The 21,474-nt window shown below is 44.7% G+C and overlaps 2 protein-coding genes and 1 non-coding gene across 13 annotated transcripts in view; all 3 read right to left on the bottom strand.

The window, feature by feature from the left end:
- The window catches only part of LOC129017761 (coiled-coil domain-containing protein 144A-like), a 125,980-nt gene extending 122,585 nt beyond the window's left edge, over positions 1 to 3,395 (bottom strand). Inside the window, exon 1 of one of the 2 annotated variants that reach the window (XM_054458492.2) lies at positions 2,773 to 3,395. In XM_054458492.2, coding sequence (XP_054314467.1) covers positions 2,773 to 3,113 — 341 coding nt within the window. In that variant the 5' untranslated portion in view covers positions 3,114 to 3,395. The remainder of the gene's footprint in view (positions 1 to 2,772) is intronic. The other variant, XM_054458493.2, reaches the window with a different exon arrangement.
- LOC129018444 (U6 spliceosomal RNA) lies at positions 628 to 736 on the bottom strand. The gene has a single exon (XR_008495274.1). It is a non-coding gene; the product is annotated as a U6 spliceosomal RNA (small nuclear RNA).
- Positions 3,396 to 9,538: 6,143 nt separating the features above from the next.
- The window catches only part of SPECC1 (sperm antigen with calponin homology and coiled-coil domains 1), a 299,046-nt gene continuing 287,110 nt past the window's right edge, over positions 9,539 to 21,474 (bottom strand). For 6 of the 10 annotated variants that reach the window (XM_054458481.2, XM_054458482.2, XM_054458483.2 and 3 more), the window contains 2 exons: positions 18,234 to 18,293; positions 9,539 to 10,319 (listed from right to left, as the gene is read on the bottom strand). In XM_054458481.2, the coding sequence (XP_054314456.1) occupies positions 10,230 to 10,319; positions 18,234 to 18,293 (150 nt within the window). In that variant the 3' untranslated portion in view covers positions 9,539 to 10,229. Of the gene's footprint in view, positions 10,320 to 17,340; positions 18,294 to 21,474 lie in introns of those variants that run through there. The other 4 variants (XM_063656241.1, XM_054458479.2, XM_063656243.1 and 1 more) reach the window with 1 other exon arrangement.

Raw genomic sequence — 21,474 nt, 5'->3', positions numbered from 1 at the left:
AATTGCAAATAAACCCCAATGTGTATTTTTTCAGAGGTTCTCATATTCAAATGTTGCCATTTTCTGAAATTGTTATCAAGTTCTAGTTTTGTGTATTAGTTGTTCTATTCTTTGTGGCTTATAATTTGGGGCATCACAGCTATTTCATAGTTTGTAACTAAATTTACTTATAAATATACTATTTCATCAAACTAGATAACATCACTGTCCACTATTACTGAGCTCATCAATCACGCCAAGGGCAGAAAGCTAATAGATGTCAAGACCTAGCTTGGACTACTGTTCCATACAGACTTAAACTTGGCAGATCTTTGTTAGAACGATTCTCAATCCCCATGTTCATCTCCAACTGACATGGAAAACAACATTCTACTTTTATTTTTTGTTTTCAGTTCCATGAAAGAGATGCAAGTTGACATTCTCTCATTTCTGAGATACATACTAGCAATATATGTGCACACAAAATCCCACGTTACTCAGCTCCATTCTCACTCCATAGATCACCTTACTACATATTTTTGTAGTGAAAAATCACAAATTTAATATTAGGTGACACCAAGTTTGCTTTGACTCACACTTTCTTTGGAGCTAGTCAGCAAATAGTCAAATGAACTTCCAGTGACTGCACAAAATATGGGCCACTTCACAAATCTGTGCATCATCTTTATGCAGGGGTCATGCTAATTTTCTCTGCATTTTGTTCCAATTTTAGTATATGTTTGCTGCTGAAGCAAGCACAAAGCTCTCCTTTTATACATGGACACTCATGAGTCATGGATGAGGCTTAGTTAGCTCTGTCAAATCCAACTGACATACTTGAGAATCAGAATTCTGGTGATGGCTTCCTGCCACACTCTGGGGAAGGATAATATGGGACCTTCTATGATCTGAGAAAAGGCACCATACTGGATATAAAGGGGCCTCAGCATACAGACCTGGTAGCAATGAAAAAAGGAAACTCATCTCTTTCTGCAACATTATTTGACTGAATCCTAAGGGCCTAAAGGATAACTTAACATGAAGGTCTTGGCTAAGTCTAGGCTGAGATTAAAAGCATAACAAAATTTTAAAACAAAATAATTCTTACTTTGATTTTCAAAAATACTTTAAGCCAAAGGAAACTCAGGATTCAGAAGAATAGGTATGGCTCATTTTATTCAATACTTAGATTTATAGAATGCATGTAAATCAGGCATTTCCAATTATTAGTATTAGTGTATAAGACTTATACATTTTCAAAAGGCAGTTAAAGGTTACCTTTTACTATTTTCTACCTGCGGAAATGCTTTTCTTTGAAAGGAGGGAGAAAAAGCTTCCATTGAGATTAAGTCCTCATACTCCAATTTTAAATCTCTCAGGTTACTCAAGCTGGGCAGCTAAACATGAAGTTTTTTGTTTTTGTTTTTGTTTTGAGATGGAGTCTCACTCTGTCCCCAGGCTGGAGTGCAGTGGCGCGATCTTGGTTCACTGCAACCTCCGCCCCGCCTCCCGGGTTCAAGCAATTCCCCGCCTCAGCCTCCGGAATAGCTGGGACTACAGGCACGCACCACCACACCCAGCTAATTTTTGTATTTTTAGTAGAGATGAGGTTTCACCATGTTGGCCAGGATGGTCTCCATCTCTTGACCTCATGATCCGCCCACCTTCACCTCCCAAAGTGCTGGGATTACAGGTGTGAGCCACTACTCCAGGCCAACATGGTTTTTTTGTTTTTTGTTTTTTTGAGAGGATGTCTCGTTCTGTCACCCAGGCTGGAGTGCAGTGGCGCGATCTTGGCTCACTGCAACCTCCGCCTCCTGGGTCCAAGCGATTCTCCTGCCTCAGCCTCCCAAGTAGCTGGGATTACAGGGGCATACCACTATGCCCAGCTAATTTTTGTATTTTTAGTAGAGACGGGGTAGGCTGGTCTCGAACTTCTGACCTTGTGATCCGCCTGCCTCGGCCTCCCAAAGTGATGGGATTACAGGCACGAGCCACTGTGCCCCACCAACATGAAGTTTTTAAGGATGGAAGGAACCTGAGCGATAGTAGAATATGTTTGCTATATAATAGGTATTCAGCTTATGTTTCAATAAATTCCCAATAAATTGAGAAAATGGATAAACACATTTGGGAAGTGCAATTTTTTTTTTTTTTCTTGGAGCCTGGCTCTGTCGCCCATGCTGGAGTGTAGTGGTGCGATCTCGGCTCACTGCAAGCTCCACCTCCCGGGTTCACGCCATTCTCCTGCCTCAGCCTCCCAAGTAGCTTGGACTACTGGCGCCCGCCACCATACAAAATAAAAATTAAAAAAATACAAAATAAAAATTTTTTGTATTTTTAGTAGAGACGGGGTTTCACCGTGTTAGCCAGGATGGTCTCGATCTCCTGACCTCATGATCTGCCCGCCTCATCCTCCCAAAGTGCTGGGATTACAGGCGTAAGCCACCGCGCCCGGCCGGGAAGTGCAATATATATATATATAATTATTATTTTTTCTTTTTTGAGACGGAGTCGCGCTCTGTTGCCCAGGCTGGAGTGCAGTGGCGCGATGTCAGCTCACTGCCAGCTCCGCCTCGGGGAAGTGCAATATTTTTCAAGAAAACTCCTGTAAAGTAAAGCAACACTTTTGCAATAGTAATAAGCATTTATATTTTCTCCCGTCTCACTAAGAGGCCTGGGCCCCTGACCCCTCCGAGGTTTCCCCATCCTGGGTGCCATGAAGCCTGCGGGCACCAGAAAGCCGGGGTCCCCAACAGGACGGTGCGCCCGCCTCCTTCGCCTGGCCATTACCTCTCCTTCCTATCCCTTTTGTCCACGCCAGGGTCTCCAGGAGCCAGGAGGCGCTCCACCCCAGGGACGTCGCCCGACCGGGCAGCTCTGTGGAGCTTGCCGAGATCTTCCAAGCGGACGTCGTGCAGGGGCTGGTCTAAGGCGCCCTCATCGTGCTCGCTGTCGCTGCCATCGCTTTTGCTTAACCAGCCGAAGGAATCCGAGGACCACCGGTCCCCCAGGCAGCTTAAGGACAACTGGTCTTCCTGGCTCCCGACGCTAGGGGTCTTCCTCATGGCGGAGACTGCCGGCTTCGGAGACCCCTCAGCCCCTCCCCCCTTTTCTCCACCCCTGGAGGCCATCAGTAGCGAGCTACTGCCTCGGCCACAACCTCCCAGCAGGAAGGCCCGCGGTTGCCAATCTGTGAAAGGAGAACCGCCAAGCCAGAAATGCCAAACCAAGCGATCACTGCCACGCCAAGCCAAGCGACCACAGCCAAGCCAAGCAACCGCCGCCAAGCCAAGCGACCACCGCCAAGCCAAGCGACCACCGCCAAGCCAAGCAACAACCGCCAAGCCTCGCGGGTAAGGCCAAGCCACGCGGGTAAGGCCAAGCCAATCCGTTACACACCAGTGCGCCTGCGCACCTGTGACGTCACGGTAGCAGCAGCTCCAGCCTCCTAGAAAAAAACTGCTTGGCCTGCAGGTGGCGCTGCAGCTCCGGCGCCGACCTGGGCTGGCCGGTCGTCCCTGGGAGGTTTCAGGGTGGCAGCGCCTAGCCTGCCTATCATGAGTGACGCCTCACAGCGCCGCCGGCGCACCTACTCCTCTGCTTGCCCTGTTCAGGGGTGCGGGCCAGTTCCCGCCCCAGTGCCGCCATCGCTTGGCCGCCCCTGGCTTGGCCACAGCAGCGAAGTTGCACCAGGGTCCGCGCTGCCAGGACGCAAGCCGAGTCGGATGGCTGGGTCAGAGCGGCTGTCCGCTCGGCGGGAAGGGCCTGCCCTACGCCGCTGCCCGCCTAGCTTCTACTCGGCCTGCGCCCGGAGCCAGGGACCAGCTCTGGGCATTCCGCAGCCGCTCCCGCCCTGTGCCGCAGCCGCCGCGCACATCTGCCCAGGGGCCGTGCGGCTGGCGACTCGGGCGGGTCGGGGAAGGCCAGGTGCCACCGGGGTTGCTCGCCTCTAGTCCGTCCTGACCTTGCAGCCCCCGAGTACCAGTGAAATTTAAGAAAAGTGACGTCCGGGTGCGGTGGCTCACACCTGTAATCCCAGCACTTTGGGAGGCCGAGGCGGGCGGATCACTTGAGGTCAGGAGTTCGAGGCCAGCCTGGCCAACATGGCGAAACCCTGTCTCTACTAAAAATACAAAAATTAGCTGGGCGTGGTGGCGCGCGCCTATAGTCCCAGCTACTTGGGAGGCTGAGACAGGCAAATCGCTTGAACCCGGGAGGCAGAGGTTTTCAGAGGTTTGCAGTGAGCCGAGATCGCGCCACCGAACTCCAGCCTGGGCGACAGAGCAAGACTCTGTCAAAAAAAAAAAAAAAAAAAAGAGAGAAAGAAAAAGAAAAGTGACAAAGGAGAATCTAGAGAGCACTCAAGTACTAATTCTTGAGGACAATTAAGACAGATCGCATTATGAAAAACAGATTTTGTCACTTAAGCATCAGGGCTTCAGCCTAGATCCTGCGCTGCTCACCCACAGAAAGCCAATCACTGAGATGAGGATTGCCAAGGAAGAAAGCTTTAATCAGGTGCTGCAGCCGAGGAGATGGGAGCTCAGTCTCAAATCCCTCTCTCTGACCAACTAAAATTAGGGATTTGTAGTATAGCAAGGAAGAAATTTAACTATGTATAAGAAAACATGAACTAGGGAGGGGTCAGGAAGCAATCGTTTAAAAAAGTATCTTCGGCCGGGCTTGGTGGCTCCGGCCTGTAATCCCAGCACTTTGGGAGGCCGAGACGGGCAGATAATGAGATCAAGAGATCGAGACCATCCTGGCCAACATGGTGACCCCCTGTTCTCTACTAAAAATACAAAAATTAGTTGGGCGTGGTGGCACACGTCTGTAGTCCCAGCTACTCGGGAGGCTGAGGCAAAAGAATCGCTTGAATCCAGGAGGCGGAGGTTTCAGTGAGCCGAGATCGTGCCACTGCACTCCAGCCTGGCGACAGGGCTAGACTCCGTCTCAAAAAAAAAAAAAAAAAAGTATCTTTACCTTTCCTCCTCAATCTTGGCATAATTCCCCCTGCAAGTGGTTTCTGGGGTCTCAGTTGGCATTTAGTCTCACATATGACATTGCACATATCGTGTGCACATCTGCACAGCTCAGCAGCATCCTGGTTAGGCCTTGAAGGGCCTAACATGAGCCTATGGCCTCAGCAAGAAAGCTGCACAGGGGAAGCAGAGGAGCCAGCAGGGGCCCAGTCCTCTGCGGAAAATTCCAGCACCACCTGCAAGAGCAGCTGCAGTGGAAATTGTGACCCGACAAGGAATACATGCATGAAGATGCTGGTTTGAAAACCCACTCAGTGTAAATGTGGCACTTTGAAAAAATATTAATGATAAATGTCACTGAGAAAAAATCAGAAACAAAATATATTTATTAGAAATATTACAGTCATTTATCATACACTTTCCTGTGAATAGTTAAATACATCTAATTAGCATGTCATATCCTAACACTGCTGAGTACAATCTAGTGTGCTCTTTATGGACACGAGGCCACAGATGTATCAACTACATTCAACTAATGTAGTTAAAGTTAGTGTGCTACTCAGGATGCTACAGATTTAGCAAAATTCTAACCTGGATCAGAGGAGTGAAATGCCCCGTGAATTGAGGCAACTGTAGATATTCAAAATGCTTCTAAAAAGGCTGTGAGGTTATGTCCTTTACTGCATGTCATTGGTAGGTCATCTCAAAATGGCACTCGAGCTTTGCAAGGGTGAGAACTATTGCTAGATTTGGTAGGGGGTCTGCATCTATGGGCCCGAGTCCTCCATCTCCACAAGCCGCCCCTCAGTGGGGAAGAGGAGGGGGAGGCTAAGGGAGTCTCCGTAACGTTTGTGGACAGCAGGGAAGAGAACATGGCAGAGATTCCTCACCGCTGGATGGCTTGTCCCCTGGGGATGTGTGTTTTTATCTAACACCCACCGGCATCTACTTGGGTTGGTCTCTACAAAAGCTGTAAAACAAAAATTTAATGAAAAAGGAAAATAAAAGACTAATATTTTTGAAATGAGAAGGGGCTAGGACAAGAGAAGCTCCTGAGAATGTTATCCCCGCAGGGCGGGAGCCATGGGCTACCATCAGACAAGGAAAATTCAATCCATGTTCAATGCAGAGAACAGCGACTTCTCACCTTGAAAAACTCTCCAGCTCTACTGGGGCTTGCATTTTGCAGCTGTCTTTCATGTAAAAATGATACATTTAAAAAAGGATCTTCAGAACAACCGAAGAATTTTAAATGACTACCGGCTGAAGGAAGATGGAAAGAAATGTGGCTGTTGCGGCCTTTGAAAGCCTCAGGACAGAAACTGGGAATTTCACACTCTGCTGAGTATAGAAAAAGATGCTGACCTTGTTTTCCTGCTAACTTTCCACCTTCACCTGGTGCTCTGAGCTCTGTTAAAAACAGACCTAAAAACCCTACCCCTTGGCCTAGCTGGGTTGGGGACTGCCTCCCCTAGGTCCACCTCCACACGCCAGCAGATGGCTTGGGGGAGCCCTAGCTGCTGTGCTAGAAGGCCTATTCCTGGACTCCTGAGGCCATCAGTCACAGTTCCAGGACCCCAGCAGAACCTTCCCTTCCCCAAAACACCACCTGTTTTTCTTGTGTGTGTGTGTGTGACAGGGTCTCGCTCTTTTGCCCAGGCCAGAGTGCAGTGGCACAAACACAGCTTACTGCAGCCTCGAACTCCTGGGCTCAAGTGATGCTCCCACCTCAGCCTCCTAAGCAGCTGAGATTACAGGTGCCTATCATTGTACCCAGCTAATTAAAAAACAAAATTTTGGGCCAGGCGCAGTGGCTCACCCTTGTAGTCCCAGCAATTTGGGAGGTTGAGGCAGGCTTATCACTTGAGGTCAGGAGTTCGAGACCAGCCTGGCCAACATGGTGAAACTGTTTCTACTAAAAATACAAAAATATGCCAGGCATGGTGGCATGTGCCTATAATCCCAGCTACTCAGGAGGCTGAGGCAGGAGAATCTCTTGAACCTGGGAGGCGGAGGTTGTAATGAGCCAAGATCACACCACTCTAGCCTGGGTGACAGAGAAGTGAGACGCTCTCTCAAAAAAAAAAAAAATTTTTTTTTATAGAGTCAGAGGTCTTCCCATGTTGCCCAGGCTGGTCTCAAACTCCTGGGCTCAAGCAATCCTCCCACCTCAGCCTCCCAAAGTGCTGGGATTATAGGCATGAGCCACCATGCCTGACCACCATGTGTATTTCTATGGATAGGACATGGCATTCCTCTTCTACATGCACACCACTGGCAAAAAAAAAAAAAAAAAAGGTAGTCGGGGAAACTCCTGGAGTTGTAAAAATAAATTGTACATGGCCTTTCATGTTTCTTTCCTTCTTTTTAACCTAAAGAGAGCAGGATACAGACAAAAATGGGGGAGTTTGGCCACAGTCATTGGCAACTTGGGCTCCCAGTGGAGAGGGGCTGGTATGGCCCCAGCAGGGAGGGAGGGAGGGAAACCGCAACACCATTGCTCAGAGCTGGTTCTAGATGGTTTACACGTGATCACTCAAAATAGAGCCAATCACAGGCCAGGTGTGGTGGCTCACTCCTGAGTGAGCTGAAATCGCACCACTGGCACTCCAGCCTGGGCGACAGAGCAAGACTCTGTCTCAAAAAAGAAAAACACACACACACACAAAAACAGCCGGGCTCAGTGGCTCATGCCCGTAATCCCAGCACTTTGGGAGGCTGAGGCAAGCAGATCACCTGACATCAGGAGTTCGAGACCAGCCAGGCCAACATGGTGAAACCCCCTCTCTACTAAAAATACAAAAACATTAGCTGGGTGTGGTGGTGGGCACCTGTAATCCCAGCCACGTGGGAGGTTGAGGCAGGAGAATCGCTTAAACACGGGAGGTGGAGGTTGCAGTGAGCTGAGACAGTGCTATTGCCCTCCACCCTAGGCAATAAGAATGAAACTCCGTCTCAAAATAAATAAGTAAAAATAAAAATAAAAAACAGAACCAATCACAGAAAACACCCACTCCCACTCCGGGTATCCCAAGACAGCAACTGCCTCCCCACATAAACCCTGGAGTAATTCTAGCTTAAATCTAACAACCAACAGCTCAACTCAACTACTTGGGATATTACTTTCCCCCACTTTAATGGTGGGCAAAGTAGAAGTACAGGGTTAATAACAAAAAAAAATGCTTCAAACAAGTGCGTGAATCAGCAGAAGTAATAACTTTCAGGTTGAATTGGTTCTATGTGTCGAGTTTCATTTAAATACAAAGGCATGGGTAATGTAATGACCATCACCAAACAGCTGCTCAGGAGCTCCCACAGGCTGCCTACCTTGTGGCTGCCAGGGAAAGGTGTCCACCCCTCAGTGGTTCTCCAAGCAGCTGTGCTTCAGTCGCCTAAAGAACTTACAAAACATGTGGACTGCATCTCTGGTCCCATTCCAGACATTCTGAAGTTAACCAACTAGGGCAGCCAAGAGTGTTTTCAAAAGGGTTCCCTGGAGGTTCTGATGCAGAGCCGCAGCTGGGATGCACTAACAGGGCTGGGGCATAGTTCTTGTCTCAAGGTGGCTTGAGAATCAGGGATCCGCTGACCCGTGCAGCCTAGCTGCCACCTCTGCAAAGGTCTGGCTTGGAGGAGGGGACTGAGCTCCCACCTCTCCAGGAATGGTCAGAGGCTGGACCTGCAGCCTCTAGAACCTGGCTCTGAACCACTGGCTCAGATCAGCAGAAATGTACTTTGAGTAGTAATGGCAGTCACTGTCATTCTTGGTGACTCACTGGATAATCCTTGTTGGAGGGGCGCTAACAGGCTATTTGGCACTTAGAACAGCAAGGGATGGGCATTACCCATTTCCCTCAACCACCTGTGTGAGCCATGCCCTCACTCGCTGTGTAGTGCACACAGATCTGCCCAGAAGAATGCCACAGAGCCACCAGATGGACACCTGGGCCGGATTGAGCACTTCTGAGGGACTGGGGCGGCTCTGGGGAGGGCTCTGCTGCCACTTGAGGTGACCAGTAGGGTGCTGGGGCAACTGCATTCTTCGTTTTTAATTATAAATGTGCCCTCACCGCCCACCCCTAAGGGCTTTTCCCATGCCGATGAAAGAGGTCTGCGGAAGTACTAAAGGCCAAATCAGTCCAGAGCTGAAATACTGTTGGGATTTGCTGTCAGCCCAGCATCCCCAGAGGCACCCAGCCTTAGCCTGCTCAACCCTGTGAAGCACACACAGGCCATTCACACATGTGACCTCCTGTCAAATTCTGTGGGGGACAAGCCTGTGTGGATGTGAATGGGAGGGTAAACGAATGGGAGGACAAACGCGCGGGTGACGAGGACTGCAGTTTCCCTAGTGTGAAAGCTGCTGGCTGCTCAGGAGCACACAGACTTCGGTGGCAGAGGTGTGGGGCACCTCCCAGGGACTCCAGCAAAGCAGCCAGGGGCTCCCTTGCATTCTCACAGGCTTTCCTTTTGCTACAATGAATCAAATAAGGGATGGTGAGAGCTAAAAGTGAATCAAGTTCCAGGTGTTAACATTGTTACCTAGAAGTCCCATTTTTCCCCAAAAGGCTGAGTGTGCACGTTTCCAGGTTGCCCTGGAACAAATGTTTATTTTTTGTGTTTTTTTTTTGGGGGGGGGGGAAGGGGGAAGGGAGGGTTCACAAGGGCAAAGTTTTGGGTTTTATCGTTTTTTTGAGACAGGGTCTGGCTCCTTCACACAGGCTGGAGTGCAGTGGTACGCTCATAGCTCACTGCAGCCTGGAACTCCTGGGCTCAAACGATCCTACTGCCTTGGCTTCCTAAAGTGCTGGGATTACAGCCACGAGCTACCACACCCAGCCAAGGTCAAAGGTTTCATAAAGGCAAAGCCTGGATATTTTTAACAACAGCAACCAAAAGACTGATTTGGAGATGCTCTTTGTCTGAATTTTTGTAGATGATGTGTTCAGCCACCCAAATGTAATCAGCAAAACAAGCCTGGGTGTGGGGTCTTGGTCTGGAAGGAGGGAGGCTGCCCTCTTTAGAAGCATCCCACAAGAGATCAAAGAGTCCCCAATTTACAGTCCAGCTGCGTTTGCATTTGAGACAGGTACATGGTGGGACCCACTCTGTTTCTTATTTGGGTATTGGTCCACTTGGATTGAGCCTGTCTTTGAAGTCTAGGCAGCTGGGTGGTGGGCAGAGCAGGGTCAGTGGACAGTGATCAGGCGCTTCCAGGAAAAGCTGCAGTAGGTGGCAATGGTGGCTGCCCCAGGCCCTCCAGGGTTACGTCTCAAAGTACTTGTAGATTTGGGCCACGTACTGCATCACGCTCTGCCAGTCGGGCCGGTCCGTGTACAGCATCTCGCTGAGTTCCTGCAGGGGAAGGGAATGGGGGACAGATCACAAGGCAGGACATTACAGACCCCTTCCCCTCAAGGACTTCAATCCAGGTTAGGGCTTACACTGCCTGGAAACCCTCCACTTAAACAGACAGAACGTGAAGGCCAGCACAGGTGGTGCTGAAAGCAATGAGTTAAAGGCCTTTTCCTCCCACTTATTCAGGAGATACTGTCCCTTTCCAAAAATGGAAAACATGACCTCCCACTGCTTTTATCTTTTAACCATATGACAGCATTTAAACAAGTTTTAAAAAGCAAAAATCACCCATAATTTCACTATTAAAATGATTTCCAAGTTTCTAAATTACATTTGAATCCACCTCTAATTCCCCAGGCTCCCAGCACACTGCACGTGCTATTACGTGGGCTGTGCCATTACGTGGGCTGAACATTTCACACCCGGGTCCCCGTGCTGCTGTGCCATTGTGCGGGCTGCCATTCTAGTGAATGTGCACTGACCAGGGAAATTGCTGTCCACAAGGGACATGGCATCCAGTGTACGCTCACCTCATGACCACCACAGACTTTGCAATCAGCATCTTTGTGCAGTATTGTTTCCTTCTGTCGAACTAGTCCCTCAAGATAAATTACTGAGTGGGATTATCACAAAAGCCTTGAACCAATTTCAAATGCAACCATTTATTTCACCAGCATTAAGTGTTACCATTTAACATGTTTTTTGTTTGTTTGTTATTTAATATAGTTTGGTGATTTTTTTGGCTTATTTTTATTTTTACTTTTGCTAATTTGCTGGTTTTTACTGACTGATTTATTTTTGTTCATTTTGCAAGTAAGCTTGTAATGAGCATGCATAACATCCAGGCCAGAAAGGGAGGGGCAAGAGGGTGGGCATCCTGTCAGGCACTCAAACTTTTCTGAAATTTGTGCCACTAGACATATTTAATAATTAACTTTGGGATTGAATTTGGAATCCTGTGTGGTTAAAAAGAGAATAGTAGGAAAGGACCCTGATGTAAAGCCAGAAGCAGAGATGCCACGGAAAAGTAAGGCTGAACTTAGCACATCGGTTCCTGGGCATTGACAGAGCTGGCTGAGGCTGCTAATGAGCCATTCATCCCCTGATTCAAAATCTGAACAGACTTCACTTATTCTGCTCCCTGGTGATGCTAAAAAATTATCAGCCTATCATTAGTCATGGGAAAGGAGTGGAAGAGGAGTTGGTAGAACATTACATGCAGGTACACCTAGAACAATTTTAAAAGAAAAACAAACTTTCACAGAATACAAGGATAGAATGTCTCCTTCTACCTACACTGCTGTAGTCATGACTGCACACAGACTGAGGCCTGGCAAGCTAAAATCCTTACCAAGGAGTGTTGCTAACATGACTTACAGAAAGGAAGTGATGAAGAATTGAGCGTGCAATTTGGGAGACAGATGAGCTCTGGGAAAAGAAGGGATACCTACAAACGCAAGAGAGATGGCACACTGCACACTTTCCTCTGTACGATGGAAAGGGTGTGTCTTTAATCTCAGAGAGGACTCAGAAGTCCAATCAATATTCACAGTTTTGAGCAGACAATCTTACATGCTTGAACTTCAAAATAATTGAACTAAAAATATTTAGTACATTGTTAACATCATATTTGAGAATTTGTGAAAAGATGTTATACATTTCAGAAGACAGAGTATGCTGCATTAGTAACAATCTTATAGTGCATGACATTTGTTTGAATTAGTAGTTAAGACCCTCCGAAAGATGCCAGACCCAGATGATTTCACTTGTGAATTCTATCAAATACTTAAGGAAGAAATAATACCAATTCTACACAATCTCTTCAAAAAATGGAAGAGGAGAGAATACTTCCCAACTCATTCTAGGATCCCAACATTATCCTGATAACAAAACTAGACATAAACATTACAGGAAATCTACATATCAATTTCTCATGAATACACAATCTATTAACCTATAAAAGTATAATACATCATGATCAAGTGAGGTTCATCCCAGGAACACAAGGCTGGTTCAACATTTGTAAACTGATGTAATTCATCACATTAACTAACTGAATGAGAAAAACCATATGATCAAATCAACAGATGAAGAAAAAGCATTACACAAAATTCCACAACCAAGGTAGTTTTTATAGGTGGTAACTCTCAACAAACTAGGAAGAGAAGGGAACCTCTTTTACCTAGCAAAGGATACGTACAAAAAACCAACAGCTGACATCATACTTAATGGTGAAAGACTTGAACATTCCCCCCGTAAAATCATGAACAAGGCAAGGATGCCCTTTCTCATCTGTCCTATTTAAAACTGTACTGGACTGTAATCCCAGCACTTTGGGAGGCCGAGGCGGGTGGATCACCTGAGGTCAGGAGTTCAAGACGGGCCTGGCAAACATACTGAAACTCCGTCTCTACTAAAAATACAAAAAAATTAGCCAGGCATGGTGACAGGTGCCTGTAATCCCAGTTACTCAGGAGGCTGAGGCAGGAGAATCACTTGAACCCAGGAGGCAGAGGTTGCAGTGAGCCAAGACCATGCCATTGCACTCCAGCCTGGGTGACAGAGCAAGACTCCATCTCAAAAACAGAAACAAAAAAAAATGTACTGGAAATTCTAGCTAGTGCAAAACGGCATGAAAAAGAAACAAATGGCACGCAGATTGGAAAGGGAGACATAAAACTGCCTTTATTTGCAGATGATATGATTGTTTAAAAAATCCCAAAGCATTTACACGCAGGTTTAGCTAAGTCTCAGGATACAACGTCAGTATACAAAAGTCCATTGCTGTCCTATATACCGATTGAACAACTGGATTTTGTAATAAGAAAAACAATATCATTTACAATAGCACCAAAAAAAAAAAAACCCCACTAAGGTCTAAATCTAGTAAGATATGTGCAGAAGGCAGACACAGTTGTCCAGGTGGTTGAGGGCATGCGCTCTGGAGCTGCCTGCCTGGCCTTGCCTCTTGCCTTTCCTGCTCATAAGCCATGTGCCTCAGTTTCCTCTTGTAGAGTGCATCCACCTCGCAAGACCTCCGTGAGGGTCCAACAAGTCCTTGCATGAAAAATGCCCAGAATGGTAGATACATACAGTAAATATGAAAAAAAAATGCTTGTCACACAATCAAGCACAAATTAGCTATTTAAGCACAGCTCATTAAGTTTACACTTGCAGAGTAGGCCCAGCCATGCCTCAGGAATTGCTGCGTGGTGACCTCCCTCCACGGGGGCATGCCAGCACCCAGTCCTGCAGCGGCTGTCCTGGTGGGCATGCTGGCACTCAGTGAGCAACAGCCCTCATGGACTGCATGGCCTGGTAAAGACACAGAAGCCCTGGGGACACATGTTTTAGCCGTTTTTATGACAGTGACATCACATATCGTCCCTCGCCTGACTCCTTTTCTGGGGAGTTGCTCGCATCTGTAATTGGGCTGGCTAAGATGCTCTCCTTACACGGTGGCTGAGAAAGAACACTTTCTAATATCTGGGGAACACTACAGAGTTTCATTTTTAAAGATCTCATCATCTCACACCCGTCAGAATGGCTATTGATAAAAAGTCAAAAAGTAACAGATGCTGACAACGCTGTGGAGAAAAGGGAATACACTCTTGGTGGAAATGTAAATTAGTTCAGTTACTGTGGAAGGCAATTTGGAGATTTCTCAAAGAACTTAAAACAGAACTACCATATGACCCAGCAATACCATTACTGGGTATATATCCAGAAGAAAAGAAATCGTTCTACCAAAAACACATGCACATTTATGTTCATCACAGTGCTAGTCACAATAGCAAAGACATGAAATCAACCTAGGTGTCCATCAACAGTAGACTGGATAAAGGGCCGGGCACAGTGGCTCATGCCTGTAATCCCAGCCCTTTGGGAGGCTGAGGCAGGTGGATCACATGAGGTCAGGAGTTCAAGACCAGCCTGGCTAACATGGTGAAACCCCATTTCTACTAAAAAAATACAAAAAATTAGCTGGGCGTGGTGGTGCGTGCCTATAATCCCAGCTACTCAGGAGGCTGAGGCAGGAGAATTGCTTGAACCCGAGAGTCGGAGGTTGCAGTGAGCCAAGATTGCACCATTGCACTCTAGCTTGGGCAACAAGAGTGAAATTCCATCTCAAAAAAAAAAAAGAAAAGAAAAAATTAAAAAAAAAAAGAAAACCAGTAGGCTGGATAAAGAAAATGTGGTATGTATATGCCATGGAATACTATGAAGCCATAAAAAGAACAAAATCATGTCCTTTGCAGCAGCGTGGATTCAGCTAGGGGCCATTATCCTCAGCAAACTAATGCACAAACAGAAAACCAAGTAAGACATGTTCTCACTTATAAGTGCGAGCTCAACACTGGGTAGTCATGGACATAAAGACGGGGACAGTAGACACTGGGGACTACAAGAGGGAGAAGGGAGGGAGGGAGGCAAGGGCTGAAAAACTATTGGCTACTATGTGCACTATCTGGGTGACAGGATCACTCATACCCCAAACCTCAGCATCATCCAGTGTACCCATGTAACAAACCTGTACATTTACTCCTTGAATCTAAAATAAAAGTTGAAATTATAAAAATAAAGATCTCATCCTAGTATGTTATACCCCAGAAACTTATATTTACTTGAATATAAACATATAAGACAATTTTCCTGGCATAATCTAACAACAGAACTTGACTGAAGATTTGGGGATTACTGCTGTCACTTCTGACTGGGTGTAGTTTTAAAGTGTCATGTGTAATTCAACATATTGGATTTTCCAATCCACATCAAAGTACTGAAAAGCAAATTTAAGAATGTAGGAAATTTCTATTTTCTTGGTGGAATAAGCTGGGAAAGTGCTTACAAACACTCCTAAATGCCTTTGAGATTAATTATCATGTGTGTCAGCAGCTCCTCACAGACCATCCACACAAATGAAACCCCGGCTCTGACAGTTAGGACAACAAAATGACCTCATTCACTTCCCAGCTCACTAACTTCTATAGCACATTAGATGAAAATTAAGAAAAAGGTATTACATTTAAACAGAAGTAAATATTAATTACAGCACTCCAAAGAAAAATGTATTCTGTGTAAAATATAATCTTCCAACAAGGTCTCATTGTATCTTTACCCTCACCTGATCTCCCTGTTGGTACTCCTCAGTTCTGTTGTTTCTGAAGGGAGATCCCTGCTACTCCACCCTGCTCAGATGTGTAAGTTTCCTCACTCCTTTTTAAATTTCCCAGACTTGTCAATACACAATAGGGATATCTGTGTCTTAAAGATTTAGCAAAATCTGGGCTGATGGGGATATTTTTTCTTTGTGTGTGTGACTACATTTTAAAGCATAAATTCAACCTCTTTAATGGTTAAAGTTTTATTTCTTCTTAAGTTTCATAGGAATATTTACATTTAATATTTGAAGAAATATACTTGTATTTTTCTAGAAAACTGTCCATTCTGTTTCAAAATTATACTGGCATAGCACTGTTGATGGTGATGAGATTTCACAATAGATGTACATTCACTTTTTCATTTCTCAGATTCCCCACATGCTTTGAGGGTTATGGAATTGTATTTTTTTTTTTTTTTTTTTTTGAGATGGAGTTTCGCTCTTGTCACCCAGGCTGGAGTGCAATGGTGCAATCTTGGCTCACTGCAACCTCCGCCTCCTGGGTTCAAGCAATTCTCCTGTCTCAGCCTCCCGAGTAGCTGGGATTACAGGCACCCGGCACCACACCCAGCTAATTTTGTGTATTTTTAGTAGATATGGGCTTTCGCAATGTTGGCCAGGCTGGTCTCAAACTCCTGACCTCAGGTGATCCACCCACCTCGGCCTCCCAAAGTGCTGGGATTACAGGTATGGGCCACTGCACCCAGCTGGAATTGTATCTCATTTTTATTTCAACTTAGATTTTCCCAATCCCTAATTACATTGAACATCTTTAAAAATCCTCATTGACCATTCATCATCATCTTCTGTGAATTTTCTCTTCTAGTCTTTGATAATTTCCTACTAGGTTGTATTTTTATTACTGGTGAACAGAAATTTTTAATAGATTATCTGTCTTTGCTTTTTCTGTAGTCTCATTACAATATGTCTGGATGGATATTTTGTTTTATTCATCCTGCTTGAGATAAATGAAGAATCTGTGGACTCTTTCATTATCCTTTCATCATTCTGGAAAATTTTCAGGCATCATATCTTCAAATACTGTCTCCATTCCATTCTTTCTATCCTTTTCATCTGGAATTCCCTCTGGGCATGGAACATGTCCATCGTCTGATTTTTTTTGTCCATGTCTCTTAAATTCTGAGACAGACACTATTATTTAGACAGCCCAACAGTCATTCCCAAGCTCTCTCCCTCACAGGCTTCCCACTAAAGAAACTGAAAACTGTTCATACACTCACTTCCTCAAATGCCCTTGCAGCTGGGGACCATGTAACAGAGTACTGCCAATGACCTGGAGAAACCCAGGGAGCCTTTTACTTTCATTCTTTAAAGGGAAAGATAGGAGGCACTTGCTCTATCTCTTCCCCTTCTTCCTGCCCTGTAGGTGGAAGTGATGTCTGAAGTTTGGCAGCCACCTTCAACCACAAAGGGACAAAAGGAACAGATTAAAGATGGTGAGAATGGAGAGGAGACACTCTGGGGCTTTGATTACAATACTGAGTGGTGAACCAGTTCTAAAACTACTACTGTTAAGAAAATTAACATTTTTATGGTTTAAGCAATTGCTGGTTGGGTTTTCCATTTCTTGAAGCTGAACACATACTAATTCAACCTTACCATTATATTTTATATTTTTTAATGTCTCTTTTATATTTTGGGTGATGTCCCTATATTTATTTTCCAATTTAGTATTTCTCTCTTCTGCTGTATCTAATGAGTTTGGCAACACATATTGTGGTCTTAATTCCAAATTTTCATTTCTAGAAGTGTTATTTGATTCTTTTTACAAAACTCTTTTTTAAATAGAATCATTCTTTCCTTGTGGTTTCTATTCCTCCTTTTATCTCTTTCATATGTTTAAATAGTCTTTTGGTAGTCTCTTATTATTTATCATCTCAAGTTCTGGTAGATAATCCTTTTGTTTGCTGTATCTGCTGACTAGCTCAAGTAGATCATTTTCTCAAGTGTTCTGGTACTTTTTAGCAGCCATTGTAGTATCAGCCCAGGGGCTTCCTGCATCTAAGAGTATACTAAGGGCTTCATGCAGCACAGAGATTATAAATTTGGACTCTAAACCTCATCTGGCCCTGTTTCCTTTCCTTGCAAGAGACTGTCTCTCTTTTCTCTCTCTCCTTTTCCTCTCTCTGCGCGCACGTGCTCACACAATCTCAGGTGGAGACCAGCTTCCTTATCACCTCCCTGGGCTGGCTGGTGGAGTTTTAGAGATTTCTGCTTTCACTAAGAAGATCAGCATGTTGTGAGCCTTGGCTTTATGCAGGCTTGGTGCTTGCTTGGCCCACCATCCCCCACCCACCCCTGCCGAGTTTTGCAGGCTCAGTTGTGCCTGGTTTCTGCTTTGTTTTACATTTCTGGCATCTGGGTATTTCCCATTCTTTCTTGAGAGCTTAGCTATGTGTTGATATTTTTTAACATAGCATTTTATTCAGATTTCTAGGTGCTCTGAACAAGAGGGCTCTAATAATAATTCAGTCTACTGTGTTTCCAGAACTGAAATTTGTCCATATGAAATCTTATGCAATTGAAAATCTCTTAGAGTTGAAAATCTCTAAATCATATGTTGATATGTGATTATATCAACTGGATAACTCTATATTAGGTATTGAGAGCAACAGACTTTCGGCAAACAGATGTCAATGTTCTACAAGAAATTGTTTATCAGATGGCATCAAGTTATTTCTCATACAATTAAAATAAAGTATCACAAGGATACAAAATAGGATACTTACCAGGCTGGGTTTGATGCCTACACTTTCAGCTGCTTCAAATGCCAACAAGAGATTCCTCTTCTAAGTTAAAAAGACAAAGAGACTGGAATCAGTAATTTAAAATATACAGCTTTTGCCAGGAAAGAATATCAACTGATATTCCCATATAGATTATTCACTATTATAAAACAAAGAATAGAAAGTCAAGTGTACAATATATGGTCTCAGTTTAAGAAAAAAAAATCAACAGGTTGCAACTGCACCAAAACTAACATTACTGATTGACACCTATCAAAGATAAATTTTTGTTTACCTTTGTCAAGATTTAGGTAATTCATACTTTGCAAGATTTATGGCATAAACATTCTGTTGCATAACAAAGTTGCTTAAACATGATGCTATATCAAACAAATTATCAAAGTAATAAATGCATATATTATAGTATATATAGATTGTATTTAAATAAAATGAAAACCTGTTCCTTCCTTCAATCCTGGTCCTTCAGAGAACTACCTTTCAATTTCTGTTTAGTTATGGATTATTTCCGTATCTCTGTAATATGCTTACACAACTACTACTTGATTTCTAAAATGAAGGCATTTTCTACTGATTTCCTCCAGGACAAATGAGGACTCAGGCACCATGCATCTGCCTCCTCCTTACACTGTAGACACATAGCTAATTTTACTGCCCGTATTAATATTAGCTATGTTTGTGACCTTAAATAATATCCTTGAACTTCTATTTTTTGTCCCATTGGGTATGGACAACACTTCTTGACTCTACTTTGTATGTCAGGAGTAAATTACCCTTTCTTCCCTCCACCTGGTCAAGTTGTACATTGTCACAGCTGAGAACATTTGCTTCCTTCCCTGGAAGCACATTTAAGTCCTCTGTGCTCTCTGACTAGAATGATTCTGGAAGCTGAAAACCACAAGTGGCATCACAGAAGCCAGCTCTGGGCACGTGTCCTCTACAGCTCTACCATCATGACCTGAGCCACTCAAAGCATCATTCAAAGGAGTTCCTCTGTTACTCTACCAGTCGTCAAAATCACCCCACATTTTAGTGTGCCCCAGATTTGGACCCTGCCTTTCTTCAAAAGTTTGGTTTTTTCCTACATTTCTGCTTGTTTGGGGTTTTCCTCACTGGGAGGAGGGCCTCGTGCCTCCTTCTCATCTGGCCTCTTGCCCATTCTGACTGTTGCTTTTAAGTCCTAACATTCTCCTTGTGGCTACCGCCATTCTATTCTGACACAGAGGGCCTGCCTCATAGTTGGACCCTGGCTTCCTCACACAGCTTCTCATCTTCTCCTTTATCACAGCCTCAAGCTCTTAATCATCTCATCATTCTATGAAACCCTACAGCCCCAAGCCCTCCAGAACCTCACTGATTTTTGGATTTTACTCCCCCTATTGCCTAGGTTTCCTTCTCAAGAAAGAATATGGGGAGACACATTTTCGGGATGTATGAAAATTTCCCCTTTCTACCATCACGTTCAGTTAACAGGCTGGCTGGACAGGGAATTTGAGGCTGAAAATAATTTCCCCTTAGAATGTTAATGGTAGTGTGCTCCACAGTCATTCAGCCCTAGTGTGTGGCTTCTTTTGGGGACTCTTCCTGGCTATTCTCTGATGTTTGTTCATCTAGATGAACTTAAGAATCAATTGTTCATGCTTCTCCCATTCCAAAATTCATTTCAAAATTACTAGGATTATATTAAAATTAAATTGTTATATTAAGTATAATTGAGAGAGAATTGTTTCTCTACATATTCAGTTTTAAGTTCCTCAGTGGAATTTCCTTTTCTTGAGATGGAATCTCGCCCTGTCACCCAGACTGGAGTGTAGTGGCTTGAGCTCAACTCACTGCAACCTCTGCCTCCCAGGTTCAAGTGATTCTCGTTTCTCAGTCACCTCAGTAGCTGAGATTATAGACATGCACCACCACACCCGGCTTTTTTTTTTTTTTTTTTTTTTTGTATTTTTAGTAGAGAAGGGGTTTCGTCATGTTGACCAGGCTAGTCTCGAACTCCTGGGCTCAAGCGACCTGCCTACCTCAGCCTCCCAAAGTGCTGGGATTACAGGTGTGAGCTACGGCACCTGGCCATTATGTTCCTCAGTAGAATTTCTTAATTTTTTTGAGATGGAGTCTCGCTGTGTCACCCAGGCTAGAGTGCAGTGGCACGATCTCGGCTCACTGCAACCTCTGCCTCTTGGGTTCAACCAGTTCCCTTGCCTCAGCCTCCCTAGTAGCTGGGACTACACACGCCCACTACCACGCCTGGCTAATTTTTGTATTTTTAATAGAGACAGGGTTTCACCATATTGGCCAGGCTGGTCTTGAACTCCTGAACTCAGGTGATCCGCCTGTCAAGGTCTTCCGAACTGCTGGGATTACAGACATGAGCCACAGCACCTGTCCAAATTTCTTAATTTTATATGTTTAGATTTTATACATAATTATATATTTTAGATTTCATACATCATTTTATACCCTTTTCCATTTCCCGCACGGCTCTCACTCTCTGCCCTTGCTTGAACATCTAGAGCCTGAAGCGACAGGTTTTCCCTGACACCGAAGCAAACTGTAGGCACCAGGTCACCAAAAAACAGAAAGATGTGGCCACCACATTTTCTTCCAGTCTGTGGCCCATGCCTTGGAAAGCTGTTGATCTGTGGTGATCCTGCCCAAGCTGCCATGCCCCTTCCTTGAAATTAAAGGAAAGGAGCGGGCATGGGCTGGAAACTGCACACTTGTTTCCCTAACACTACTCTGTTCTGCCGAGAGTGGAGCTGTGAACTCCTGGCTTCCTTCCATTTAGCCCAAATTAATGGCAACAATCTCCTATTTTGGTGCTATTGAGGTCTTTGTGTTTACTTCAGTCCTTTTGGTTTTTAGCCAGTTTTTAGGCCACCATTATTCCGGAAGTCAAATATTTTATGGCTTTTAATATGTAATGCCAAACATTGCTTTCTAGAGCGTTACCCCAATTTTTGGTTCCAGCAATAGTGTATAAGTGGCTATTTTCCTGTACTGTCTCTGACAAATGTGTCAGGCTAAAAATATTTTATTGTTTTAATTTGTATTCACTGATTACTAGTAAGGTCTAACGAGAAAGCATTTTTAAACTCAAGGTTTTATGCAAAAACCTTCTAGTTTGAGTCTAATGAAACCACTTATGTTTTCTTTGTTTCTTTTTTTTTTTTCTTTTTTCTTTTTTTTTTTTTTTTTTTTTAGATGGGCTCACTACTGCAGCCTC

Source organism: Pongo pygmaeus, chromosome 19 (genome assembly GCF_028885625.2).
Source record: "Pongo pygmaeus isolate AG05252 chromosome 19, NHGRI_mPonPyg2-v2.0_pri, whole genome shotgun sequence".
Lineage (NCBI taxonomy): Eukaryota > Metazoa > Chordata > Mammalia > Primates > Hominidae > Pongo > Pongo pygmaeus.
The sequence above is the reverse complement of the archived record's forward strand: the minus strand, read 5'-3'. Positions and strand labels throughout refer to the sequence as shown.